Here is a 13828-nt window from a genome sequence, read left to right as displayed (position 1 = left end):
TGATGCTAACAAATATCACCAAAGATGCTATAATGTAATCATCCGTGTCGAGTAAAGCGCTTAGTTTCTGTTATGAAAATCGACAAAAAAAGTACGGTGGATTGGACCAACAATCACAATATTTATTACTGGTACATAACATGACGTTAGTTTATTTGTACAACCAGGTCTTCGAAGTTATATTTAGGCATAGCAACCACAAAAGAACAAAAAACTAATGCGATCTATTGTCATTTCTTTACGTTTAGTTCTGCTCTAAAACACTATTAATATAGTAGAGAATAAACTTGATTGCATTACAGAAAGTTTCTCAAACAAATAAAATGTTCAAACAAAGTTTTATAAAGAAATGGCTGCAGCCACAAGTGGTCCAATTGTATTCCACAAGATGATGAAAGTGATATTTAAAAAAAGATTTCCTTCGATGCACTTTCGTTTTTCCCTGACTTTATTACATTTACGGGCCGCTTCTTTCGGGACTCTGAAAGCTCTTATCGCTGAATTTAAATGACTGCAACACCCAAGAACAGAACAACAATATGGCATTTTCTAATGAAAGTCTACTCTCACTTGTTTTAATGCTAAACTCAAGCTGCTTGACCATCGTGTGAATTAAGCCGCGAAAAAGAAAAACGGATGTGACGTCATATGCAACCCTCCTATAGGCTCCAGCTCACCCTGACCCTGAAGAAGATATGCAGTAGAAAACGAATTCATTCACTTTTTAGTAGATCTGGGCCAATCACTTGGTGACATTGTAGTCTCTGCTTCCCCCATTGTTCACACAGGAACTGGTCAGGCCACACTGCCCCAGGGTTGGGAGCCGAATGGAGGACCCTCTCAGTGGGCCATAAATGAAAATAGCTTATTGAATGTGCATGATTCAGTGGCACAATAAAAATGTGCACTTTCATTTGACCACAAGCTCATAATAATCCAGTGTGTTCAATTGACTTCCATTTCCAATTGAAAATAGTAATCCTCCTGTTTCTATTCAGAACCGTGACAAACAGTATCTTGCGCGAAAGCAGTCCCTTAATGTGTTTTTAATGAATTTATTTAGGCAATTGTATGACTTTACTGTCCAAATAAGCAAGAAATGAAACAAAAGAAGATTAATGTTTCGTAAATAGCCTCAGTATTCATTGGTACTGCACCTTGTGAAAATGTGAACATATTTATACCATATGCATCAAAAGTATCGATACTTCGATACCAAATAAATACCAACACTTAAAAAAATCCATCAATGACTGCTTTTGTCAGTATCGTCTGTACCGAATACTGTACAACACGTTTTCCACCGCAAGTCGTGAAAATTCTAGGCATGTGAGCACTGTGTCCCCAATGCGCATTTGGCGCTTGTGATTCCCCCTTGCTCATAAACAAATTATAATGGGCCCTGTATCGTAACTAGAGGACTGGCATAACTCTGCTTCACAACACACCTCAACGTAGCAGAAATGATCTGAGATGCACTTTAATAACTTTGTCGTTATATTTAGCGAGTAGAGGTATATATTAAAGTGAAAGAGAGGTATGTCTTCATCATCCATTTATTCAGTACTCAAATACACAAGTATTCTCTACGCTAGAAAGAGTGGAAATCTGCCACCACAAGCCTATGGAGTGTGCAGATAAACCTCTAGAAGTGTGTAACTCAACCCTTATCTCCTCCAAGTGCTAAGAAAACACATCTTTGAGACTTACTGGTTTACCTATTTCACCAGGAAGGCTTGGTGTGTCCTGGTGGCCATTTGCTGAAGGCAGCTGTTTTTTTGGGCCCATGGAACATGGTGAAAAATAAAATACCGGTAAAAGAAAAAAACAAAACCAAGCAGAAATGCAAAAATGGAGTAAAAGGGCATTATGTAATGAGAAAGGGCTGAAATGTTGATACTAATAACTAAAAACACAAGTGTGTGGAATAATAATAATAATAATAATAATAATAATAACTGGGATTTATATAGCGCTTTTCTAAGTACCCAAAGTCGCTTTACATGTTAAAAACCCATCATTCATTCACACCTGGTGGTGGTAAGCTACTTTTGTAGCCACAGCTGCCCTGGGGTAGACTGACGGAATAAATGTTTTATCTTTTATTAGCCTACATCATACTAATGTACCACCATATTTAAATAATTTTAAAAACAATATTGTTTGTTTTATGTATTTGACAACTCCATGTCCTGCTGTTCTTTTTTTATGTAAACAAGTTTACTGATATTGTTTGAGCTTATTTATAAGCACACCATTGTTTTGGTATATTGGGAGGCTACAGTATAGGCTCTGCTGTTCTTTTACATTTAAAATAGTTGACTCTTGTTATTTTTGAGCATATTTTTAAGCACAATATTGTTTGTTTTGATATTCTTTGAGGCTATATGCTACTGCTGTCCTTTTTTGAATGTATAGCAGCTGATACTGCAATTTAAATTTTGTGCAAAAAGATGTCGAAACACAGTGGTCATAAATACTTGACACTTCGAAACACTTCCATAATGTAGTGAATTTAAAAAAACAGTTCATGGGTTTAGTTCTTAAAGTTTTTTATTGTGGTATCAAATGAGTATCGATAATCATGGAAATTCTCAGTTCAGGTATCGGTATTGTTTACTGAAATTTTTTATTGTAGCAACCCTAAAATCCGTATAAGAAATATATACAACTACTGTAATGTCATTTTGTTCCAATGACTCACATTTTTATTATGGACAATATTCACAAACTCAAAAATGTAAAGCTAAATAATGAAATCTTTATCACATTTCCGCATGTATTGGACAGAATCCTTAAAGTATGTTCAACATACAGTTTTCACCTAACCAAAAATGGTTTTCTCCATACATTCCAAGTCAATGATTTGTACTTTCACTTTAAGTACGGTTTCATGAGCTCCTGCTATGAATAATTGAGTGTCTCTTGTCATTTTACTGCTCTCTTAGGATGTGTGCTCTCTTTTCACTGTCACATGGTGCAAAGCAATTGCCTCCAAATAAACATGGGCCGGAAGAGAAACTATTGATTGTTTTCTCTTGATCTTTGTCTCGACACAGATTGAAAGCTTTGGTTTCAACAGGAGGGAAAAATGTCCAAGCAGCTTGTGACTGGTGAGAATACACACACACACACACGCACACGTACTTAGAGGTGGGGGAAATAATACATTTGTAGGTGTATCGCAATTCGGACATGGAAGATTATCAAATCGATTAGTAAATGTCGATAATCTATGTATTTTTTGCAAATAAAGTAATGCAGACAGTTTTAAAGGCCTACTGAAATGAAATTTTCTTATTTAAACGGGGATAGCAGGTCCATTCTATGTGTCATACTTGATCATTTCGCGATATTACCATATTTTTGCTGAAAGGATTTAGTAGAGAACATCGACGATAAAGTTCGCAACTTTTGGTCGCTGATAAAAAAGCCTTGCCTGTACCGGAAGTAGCGTGACGTCACAGGTTAAAGAGCTCCTCACATCTGCACATTGTTTACACCAGCAGCGAAAGCGATGCGGACCGAGAAAGCGACGATTACCCCATTAATTTGAGCGAGGATGAAAGATTTGTGGATGAGGAAAGTGAGAGTGAAGGATTAGAGTGCAGTGCAGGACGCCAGGGTGTATCTTTCGCTCTGACCGTAACTTAGGTACAAGTGCTCATTGGATTCCACACTTTCTCCTTTTTCTATTGTGGATCACGGATTTGTATTGTAAACCACCTCGGATACTATATCCTCCTGAAAATGAGAGTCGAGAACGCAAAATGGACATTCACAGTGACTTTTATCTCCACGACAATACATCGGTGAAGCACTTTAGCTTCGGAGCTAACGTGATAGCATCGTGCTTAACTGCGGATAGAAACAGAAGAAACATGCCCCTGACTGGAAGGATAGACAGAAGATCAACAATACTACTATTACTTCTACTATCAGGAGACACCGAACCAAACCCTGGACCTGTAACCACACGGTTAATGCTGTCCAGCCTGGCGAAGCCTAGCAATGCTGTTGCTAACGACGCCATTGAAGCTAACTTAGCTACGGTACCTTGACAGAGCTATGCTAAAAACATTAGCTCTCCACCTACGCCAGCCCTCATCTGCTCATCACGACCCGTGCTCACCTGCGTTCCAGCGATCGACGGCGCGACGAAGGACTTTACCCGATCATCGGTGCGGTCGGCGGCTAGCGTCGGATAGCACGTCTGCTATCTGACTCAAAATCCTCCTGGTTGTGTTGCTGTAGCCAGCCGCTAATACACCGATCCCACCTACAGCTTTCTTCTTTACAGTCTGCATTGTTCATTAAACAAATTGCAAAAGATTCACCAACACAGATGTCCAGAATACTGTGGAATTTTTCGATGAAAACAGACGCTGTTTGTATTGGGACACAATGGTGTCCCAATATTTCCGTTCAATCCGTGACGTCACGTGCAAACGTCATCATACCGAGACGTTTTCAGCCGGATATTTCCCGGGAAATTTAAAATTGCACTTTATAAGTTAACCAGGCCGTATTGGCATGTGTTGCAATGTTAAGATTTCATCATTGATATATAAACTATCAGACTGCGTGGTCGGTAGTAGTGGGTTTCAGTAGGCCTTTAAAATTTGGCTGAGTGCAGCGAGCCATCTGACCGAGAGATCCAACCAAATCCTTTACTATCTGGCACTTATGGTCCAGTTTTGCACACATTTCCATTCATTTAATAAATGTGGGAATTCATTTAACTGTATTTTATTCCAAATTATGTTTTTATGTTGCAAGTGATAAATGCTTTTTTAGTGAAACAAAAATGAATATATTACTGCATCAATATACATAAAGTAAAGATGCATCAATAATCGATTTTTAATCGAATCGTAGCTACTGAATCGTAATCGTAATCAAATCGGGAGGTAGCCACAGATTCCCATCTTTATTTGTACATACACATTGACTTGAGGGCAGCACAGTGGCACAGTTTTTAGCGCTTGTGCCTCACAGTGAGAAGGTCCTTGGTTGGAGTCCCTGGCTCCGGGTCTTTCTGTGTGGACTGGAGTTTGCATGTTCTCCCCAATGGGTACTCCGTCTTCCTCCCACCTCCAAAGACATGCACCTGGGGATAGGCTGATTGGCAACACTAAATTGGCCCTAGTGTGTGAGTGTGAATGTTGTCTATTTGTGTTGGCCCTGCGATGAGGTGGTGACTTGTCCAGGGTGTACTCGGCCTTCCGCCCGAGTGCAGCTAGGATTGGCTCCAGCCCCCTCGCGACACCGAAAGGGACAAACGGTAGAAGATGGATGGATGGACATAAACGTGAAGACCCTTTCATCAGTTACTAATGCAATAGTGGTGTGTAATGATAAACATAGGATACCCTTAGAGGGCTAATGTGTCACTGTGCTGGCATTGTAGTTCTGCCCTCTGTTGGACACTCCCTTTAGTAGCAAATGTTGAACTCATGTGTGATTGTGTGTGTGTTGCTGCAGGCTCTTTTCGCACGTGGACGACCCCTTCCTGGATGACCCTCTGCCCAGAGAGTATGTGCTGTATCTGCGACCCAGTGGGCAACTACTGCAGCAGCTCTCTCACTTCTGGCAGCAGTCTCGTGTCTCCTGCGGCAAAAACAAGGCACACAACATCTTCCCCCACATCACTCTCTGCCAGTTCTTCATGGTCAGTTGCAATCGCTCATCTTTCTACGCTACTTTTCTTATCACCATACAGTATATATTTTTTTGAGGCCTGTTTATGGAGACATTGTTTTAAATCAAACTTTGTTTGATAACTGTTTTTCCAGTAAAATAACTACTTACTTAGCTGCTCAACAGTTGTTTGATGACTGCTTAATTGATCACCGTTATATTTTAAATTAGCGTCATAACTCCTCCTCTGTTGTTTGCAAACATTCTCAACCTGTGAGACACTTTTTCCACATGTGTCGCAGATTCGCAGCCATGTTTCCCAAGGTCACTTGTTTGTGTGAGTGACAGGAAGAAAAGCTCTGACTTACTTTGTTGTATAAATCTGTACCCGTATAATTTCTTAATTTTTAGAAACACTTTATATTTAGGTTTATGCTGTATTATTTAGGTCAGGGACTGAGAAGTAATGACACAATATTGATGTTATGCTGTTGCCACACACCAAATAATTAAGCATCCAAATGACTATTGAGGGATATGCTGTAACGCAGGGGTTGCCAACCTTTTTACTTTCTCATTTAATCATTTTTGTAACATTTATTTGTGTAGCTTATCTAAAACCGAACAAACTAAATAAGCTTGTTTTGTCAGAACATGAAAAAAAAAAGTTGCTATCCACGACTCATATTTTGTATTAAAACTTAAAAAAAAGATTTTTTTCATCCCCATCATGTATTTCAGTGTACATTTCTTTCTGGTGTATCTCATTTGATGAAGTAAAAACATGCATGCCGTAAAATGATGCTCAGTATTACATATTTTACCGACTCATGCACTGCAGATCAGACAAACACTTGTTTACATTTGTCAAACCAAACTGTCTCACATACATCATGAACTTATGAAGTTTTCTGCCTCTTATTGGTATGGTTATCACAGCTTATTATACATGCAGTACATACTGTATACAGTATATATCTAGGTATGATACAACCTTTTTAAGAGGTCTAATATCAAGCCTTTATTCTGCTTATCAATTAAAGCATCAAAATATATTTAATTTGATACCCAACTCACTTACCTACCTTCAGTATAAAGGAAGTTACATTATTGGTGTTACCAAGCTGCAAAACTTGGTATATTCATTATTTATCCCAACTCAGTGACATGTTCAACACCAGCAGTGTTCAGCATAGAGAAAGTGTTTTATCTTTTTTTTGTTTGTTTACTCACTATCGACTTAAAATAGCATAATGCAGCACACTCATAGAGATTAATAAGCACACACACACAGATGGTCATTTCATTAGCTAAACATTTCAGAACATGTGCCAATAATTCTGGTTAAATTTTTATTTTTTTTTACATGCTCATATTTTGATAAAATGGCACTCGACCACTGATAAATAGATACGTAATATACAAACCCTGTTTCCATATTAGTTGGGAAATTGTGTTAGATGTAAATATAAACAAATACAATGATTTGCAAATCCTTTTCAACCCATATTCAATTGAATGCACTACAAAGACAAGATATTTGATGTTCAAACTCATAAACTTTATTTTTTTTTGCAAATAATAATTAACTTAGAATTTCATGGCTGCAACACGTGCCAAAGTAGTTGGGAAAGGGCATGTTCACCACTGTGTTACATGGTCTTTCCTTTTAACAACACTCAGTAAACGTTTGGGAACTGAGGAGACACATTTTTTAAGCTTCTCAGGTGGAATTATTTCCCATTCTTGCTTGATGTACAGCTTAAGTTGTTCAACAGTCCGGGGGTCTCCGTTGTGGTGTTTTAGGCTTCATAATGCGCCACACATTTTCAATGCACTCTTTTACTATGAAGCCACGTTGATGTGACACGTGGCTTGGCATTGTCTTGCTGAAATAAGCAGGGGCGTCCATGGTAATGTTGCGTGGATGGCAACATATGTTGCTCCAAAACCTGTATGTACCTTTCAGCATTAATGGCGCCTTCACAGATGTGTAAGTTACCCATGTCTTGGGCACTAATGCACCCCCATACCATCACAGATGCTGGCTTTTCAAATTTGCGCCTATAACAATCCGGATAGTTCTTTTCCTCTTTGGTCCGGAGGACACGACGCCCACATTTTCCAAAAACAATTTGAAATGTGGACTCGTCAGACCACAGAACACTTTTCCACTTTGTATCAGTCCATCTTAGATGAGCTCAGACCCAGCGAAGCCGACAGCGTTTCTGGGTGTTGTTGATAAACGGTTTTCGCCTTGCATAGGAGAGTTTTAACTTGCACTTACAGATGTAGCGACCAACTGTAGTTACTGACAGTGGGTTTCTGAAGTGTTCCTGAGCCCATGTGGTGATATCCTTTACACACTGATGTCGCTTGTTGATGCAGTACAGCCTGAGGGATCGAAGGTCACGGGCTTAGCTGCTTACGTGCAGTGATTTCTCCAGATCCTTTGAACCCTTTGATGATATTACAGACCGTAGATGGTGAAATCCCTAAATTCCTTGCAATAGCTGGTTGAGAAAGGTTTTTCTTAAACTGTTCAACAATTTGCTCACGCATTTGTTGACAAAGTGGTGACCCTCGCCCCATCCTTGTTTGTGAATGACTGAGCATTTCATGGAATCTACTTTTATACCCAATCATGGCACCCACCAGTTCCCAATTTGCCTGTTCACCTGTGGGATGTTCCAAATAAGTCTTTGATGAGCATTCCTCAACTTTATCAGTATTTATTGCCACCTTTCCCAACTTCTTTGTCACGTGTTGCTGGCATCAAATTCTAATGTTAATGATTATTTGCAAAAAAAAAAAGTTTATCAGTTTGAACATCAAATATGTTGTCTTTGTAGCATATTCAACTGAATACGGGTTGAAAATGATTTGCAAATTATTGTATTACGTTTATATTTACATCTAACACAATTTCCCAACTCATATGGAAACGAGGTTTGTACAAGCATAACTTTATTGCAGTCAAATGTTGCAATTATTCTGTTTGAAAGGATTGAATTTCAGCTTCATATGCAATCACTTTGGTTTATGTATTTAATAAATTGCTTTGAGTTCAATGTTTGTAACGGGACATTCACTAACAAATGACATTTTGAACGCCAATAAGTATGGTGGGAAATATAAACGATATACATAATAAATACCGTATTTTCCGCACTGTAAGGCGCACCTAAAAACCCCCAATTTTCTCAAAAGCTGACAGTGCGCCTTATAATCCTTTGCACCTTGTATATTATATTATATTGAGCCACAACAGGTCTCGCAACCCCAGCCTCTACTGTAGCGTCTATTCTGTGCGCCTTATAATGCGGTGCGCCTTATCATGCGGTGCGCCTTATATATGAACAAAGTTTTAAAATAGGCCATTCATTGAAGGTACGCCTTATAACCCGGTGCGCCTTATAGTGCGGAAATTACGGTAATATACGTTTGGCCGACAATAGTTTTAAAATACTATCGTCCATATCGTGATAATACATTTTGATGAAACACTCTCGTTAAGTTTTGCAAATTTGACATTGACAAGCAAACAAACGTGTCGTCAATGCACTGCAGAGCTAACTAGTGGCTATGGTCCCTCCACAGTGTGAAGCAGTGACATGCAGTCACTAGAGGCAGGTGAGGCGGGGCCTCACCTACCATCATGGAAAGAAAAAAAAATGTAAAAAGAAAAAAAATTTATTAAATTGTTATATGTATCCAGTGATTATACTATAAAGTTATTTTCCATTTAACTTCACCAGTTTTAGATTATTTTTATTCAAAATCGCTGAATTTTCACATTTGCCGTTCAAATACTGAGAAGAGACGTTGCGGTGATCATCAGCCAGTTGAGGCACGTCACTGCGTTGTGCCTCAACATGGATTGCGGACTCGGCTAACTGCTGGCCTGCTGTGCAGTGAGACCGTATTGCTATATGAATTATATTATACATTTCCATAGTTTAGTTAGCTGAGGTATATAATGTACAGTGTATTTTGTCAACAACTGTATGTGTGTAACGTATTTCTTGTGCTGAGCGATCATAAAACTGCTGCGAAGACTCACTGGCTGAGGCTCGCCTCACAGTAATCCCGCCTCCTTGTGCCGGTGCACCTCCGCCGTAGAAAACGGGGGGGGGGGGGGGGTGCATGTTATATCAACTAAAGCCCACACTTAAACTTTCCACGTGCAAGATTGAATCTATTGTAACCTATTTTTATGGGCTTTCCTCTTTGTGATGTTAATTCCTGTTACACGCTGTTATACAGTATATGCCTTGCGCTCTTATTTTGAAGGCGCTAAGAGCGGAAGTGATGACACGTTGGAGTGGAGCGGAGGTTTTTGAAAGAAGGTAAATAAAGTGGTCCTCGTGTAAACTGGAGCCTCCGTATTTATTATTTTGTAGTTTCATACAGTATATGCGACATTTATAAACCCTCGGTTACACTTATTAAAAAAGTTATTTAATAAGAAGCCAAAAAGTGCAAAAACAATAATGTTCATGTTGGAGGAGTTGTGAATGACCGCAGGGCCACAACATCAGGTACACCTGCAGACTGCAGCACAGATTTCATATTTCATTCATTTACAACTCCTCCAACACGAACATTATTGTTTTTGCACTTTTTGGCTTTTTATTAAATAACTTTTTTAAATAGATTCAATCTTGCACGTGGAAAGTTTAAGTGTGGGCTTTAGTTGATATAACACTCCCGTCAGGGGGTGCATTCTACGACGGGAGTGCATTAATCCAGCACAACAGCGGGGCATGGACTTCATTTATAAGTAAAGGTAAGACCATATTAACGTTTTTTTTTATTAAATATGCTTTTTTGTGTGCTACAGTTTGTATGTGTAAAGTTAAGTTAAAGTACCAATGATTGTCACACACACACTAGGTGTGGTGAAATTTGTCCTCTGCATTTGACCCATCCCCTTGTTCACCCCCTGGGTGGTGAGGGGAGCAGTGGGCAGCAGTGGCACCGCGCCCGGGAATCATTTTTGGTGATTTAACCCCCAATTCCAACCCTTGATGCTGAGTGCCAAGCAGGGAAGAATGCTGGTATGAGCTTTTAAACATAATCTGTTAACTGCTGCCAATCAAATGATGAATAAGATACTCTTTAGGGTTTATATGTTTGTAAATCTGACTGTGATGAAGTCAGTGCCTCACCAGCCATGAACCTCACTGCACATCACTGGTGTGAAGTTACTTCTAAATCACTAATCCTCACCTACAGGGCGGCAAACAAAATACATTTCTTACAAGTATCATCACTGAATGACAATGAATAGCTAAACATGCCACACTACACACCTTAGGTGGATATGTTAACCGGTAACCGCTAGGCTAGAGCTCTTGAAAATAAGCAGCGGTAGGCGGATCAATAATATATAGACAGTAATGATTAGAACATATCAGGTGTCAGATCATTTCCACTGTGGTTCAATATATATTTTGTCGTTTTTGTTATTGTTTACAAACTCAGGAAATAAGTCTAAGGACACAGGAGGACTTTAAGGGCAAAACCCAGAGGATTTAAATCAGAGTTTATTTCAGGAATTAACTGATATTGTTACACATTGTTTTTGTCTGCTAAAAATTGTGATTTAAAAAAAATGCAATGATTCAATGATCTTGAAAATGTTAAGTGCCTGCGTTGGTGTGACCAATACTGCTCCTGTAACTATTTGGTATTGAATTGATACCCACATTTGTAGTATTGCCCAAAACTAATGTAAAGTGTCCAAACAACAGAAGATTAAGTGCTTATTACATTGTAGCATAAGTGTAGATATAACCATATTACAACAGATAGTAACCAGATATTACCAGTACATTAATATTTGGAATACAATAATACAACTGGAAAAATACACACTATTACTGCATAGACCAGCAGCCACATCAGAAGCCTTTGTAATCTGTTTTAAAAATGTTCTATCATTTATATGTCAAATAATATGTCATGATACGAATCGTTATAGCAAGAGGCTGCAATATATATCGCGATATAGATATTAGGCCATATCACCCATCCTTGGCGATAAGTGAACTTTGAGAACCGAATCCCAGTTACTATTTTATACTATTGTGTGAATAAGTACCCATTGTTCATGTAGAAGAGCCATTTAAAATATTTGATCGTTCGGCCACCGTATAGCAGATGTGTTAGCCGTGCCAAGTTGCGTGTCACATTTTTAGATCCCTCTGCCAAGCTATTCTGAAAGGCATGGACGAGCGGCGGGTTGGAGAACCCTGCGGACTGATATATCTTGTACATTAGTTAGCCACAACATTGTAACAACTTGTTTGATGTCGTGGAATTCTTTGTTCAAGAAATACATTTTAAATCTTTGATTTTGCTGTTTTCTTACCATTTAAGTTGATGTCTCCACTGTTTTATTGACTTCATAGTGTGCTGATGGGAAGGTGGAGGCCCTGTCCGACGCCCTCCTGTCCACCGTGACCAAGTGGAAAGGCCGTGTCCCCATGCCCCTGCCCCTGGAGTTGTACACATCCTCCACATTTATCGGCCTCTTCGTGGATGAGCAGGTTGCAGAGGTGCTGAAGAGTTTTGCGGCGGATTTTGCCACCGAAGCGGAAACTAAAGCAGGTTCTTATTATTTAAGTCCGCATCACAATTACCATACCATGCCAACGTTATTTATACATTTTAAAAGTCAATTGCCAAAACAATTTGTCATTGGAGTGCACACTTTATCAACAGATGTGCATGTTGAGCCTCACAAGAAACAGCTGCATGTCACGTTGGCCTACCACTTCCAAGCCAGCCATCTTCCAATCTTGGAGAAGTTGGCCAAGAGTGTGGACGTGTCGACAGGCTGCGACTGGCTGGCCGTGCTCTTCTCTAGGGATATACGCTTTGCTAATCACGAAGTAGGGCTGCTTCCTCTCTAGACTGAATTTTACCTGAGTTGACACCCCTTTTTTCTTAACATTCAAAACAATTACTTCCACTTTTTCTATAATTGTCTCTGCTAGACACTGCAAGTCATGTACCCCTACGTGCCTCAAAATGACGACGAGCTCGAGCTGGTGCCTGGAGACTTCATCTTCATGGCTCCAATGGAGCAAAGCAGTGCCAGTGAGGGCTGGGTGTACGGCACTTCGCTGAACACGGGGCTGTCCGGCCTGCTGCCTGAAAACTATGTCAGTCGCGCTGATGAATCGGACACTTGGGTTGTCCATGGGTGAGAAGGAGAAGAATGTTTCATAAAGTACTCATTTTTGAATTGTAATAAACAAAGCATCTTGTGTTCCATCTTAAGATCTCATTCTGTTCTCAACTGTACTGCTGCGTCTAACTCCGGCGGCACCGTTAGTGGATTACTATTTGATGGGCAACACACTGATAGTCTGCTTGACAGTCTGGTGGATCCTCCCAGCCTCACTGGCCTCTGTCCTCCCATACAGGTACTGTACAAGCCATGTAGGATTATGTGGCCATTGCTTGACATTGTAATCCACAGCTGTCCCAATACATTGGGAGACGAGGAAAGGCCAGCGTGTTGGTTCCTTTAATGTTAATAAGCTTACAATGTTATGCAAAGGTATAGTTATAACAGTTGTATAGCTAAATCATTCTATTTATAGTCATGGTGGAGAGTTGGGGGGGTGCAAAATATTTTCTTACTGTTTCGTACTGACAAATACGTAAATTGTTAATACTAATATTAATAACATGCTTTTTTGCACTGTGGCCAAGTGTTCAGCATTTTGGCAGGAGATTGTGGGTTTTCATCTCTGTTGGGGACTCTGTGTGTGGAGTTTGCATGTTGTACGGATTTTTTTCCTCACACATCCACAAAAAAAGGCATGTTAAATTAATAAGAGATGTGAATGATTGTCTGTATGTGCTCTGCGATTGGCTGGTGATCTGTCCAAGGTATACCCTACCTCCTGCCCTAAGTCAGCTGTGATAGGCACCTGTGACCCCAATAAGGACAATTGGTAAAAAAAATAGATGAATAAAATGCTGGGATGCATGCAGTGTTGTTTTTTTTAATCAAATATCTATAGGGCAGCAGCTATCGATTATTTTAGTAATCGAGTAATCTTATCGATTAATTTGTTCGATTAATCGAGTAATTGAAAAAAAAAAAAACTTTTAAGCCTGAATGTCTATTTTTATTGGAAAATATTTTAAATAAACTTTCCATAAAAGC

The 13828-nt window shown here is 39.4% G+C and overlaps 1 protein-coding gene across 2 annotated transcripts in view; it reads left to right on the top strand.

Annotated features, from left to right (window-relative positions):
- The window catches only part of LOC133650497 (ubiquitin-associated and SH3 domain-containing protein B-like), a 55407-nt gene that overhangs the window by 34396 nt on the left and 7183 nt on the right, over positions 1 to 13828 (top strand). For both annotated transcript variants that reach the window (XM_062047813.1, XM_062047812.1), the window contains 6 exons: positions 3060 to 3113; positions 5485 to 5671; positions 12057 to 12255; positions 12370 to 12539; positions 12645 to 12853; positions 12932 to 13076. In XM_062047813.1, coding sequence (XP_061903797.1) covers positions 3060 to 3113; positions 5485 to 5671; positions 12057 to 12255; positions 12370 to 12539; positions 12645 to 12853; positions 12932 to 13076 — 964 coding nt within the window. The remainder of the gene's footprint in view (positions 1 to 3059; positions 3114 to 5484; positions 5672 to 12056; positions 12256 to 12369; positions 12540 to 12644; positions 12854 to 12931; positions 13077 to 13828) is intronic.

This window comes from Entelurus aequoreus, linkage group LG05 (genome assembly GCF_033978785.1).
Source record: "Entelurus aequoreus isolate RoL-2023_Sb linkage group LG05, RoL_Eaeq_v1.1, whole genome shotgun sequence".
NCBI classification, from domain to species: Eukaryota; Metazoa; Chordata; class Actinopteri; order Syngnathiformes; family Syngnathidae; genus Entelurus; species Entelurus aequoreus.
The sequence above is the reverse complement of the archived record's forward strand: the minus strand, read 5'-3'. Positions and strand labels throughout refer to the sequence as shown.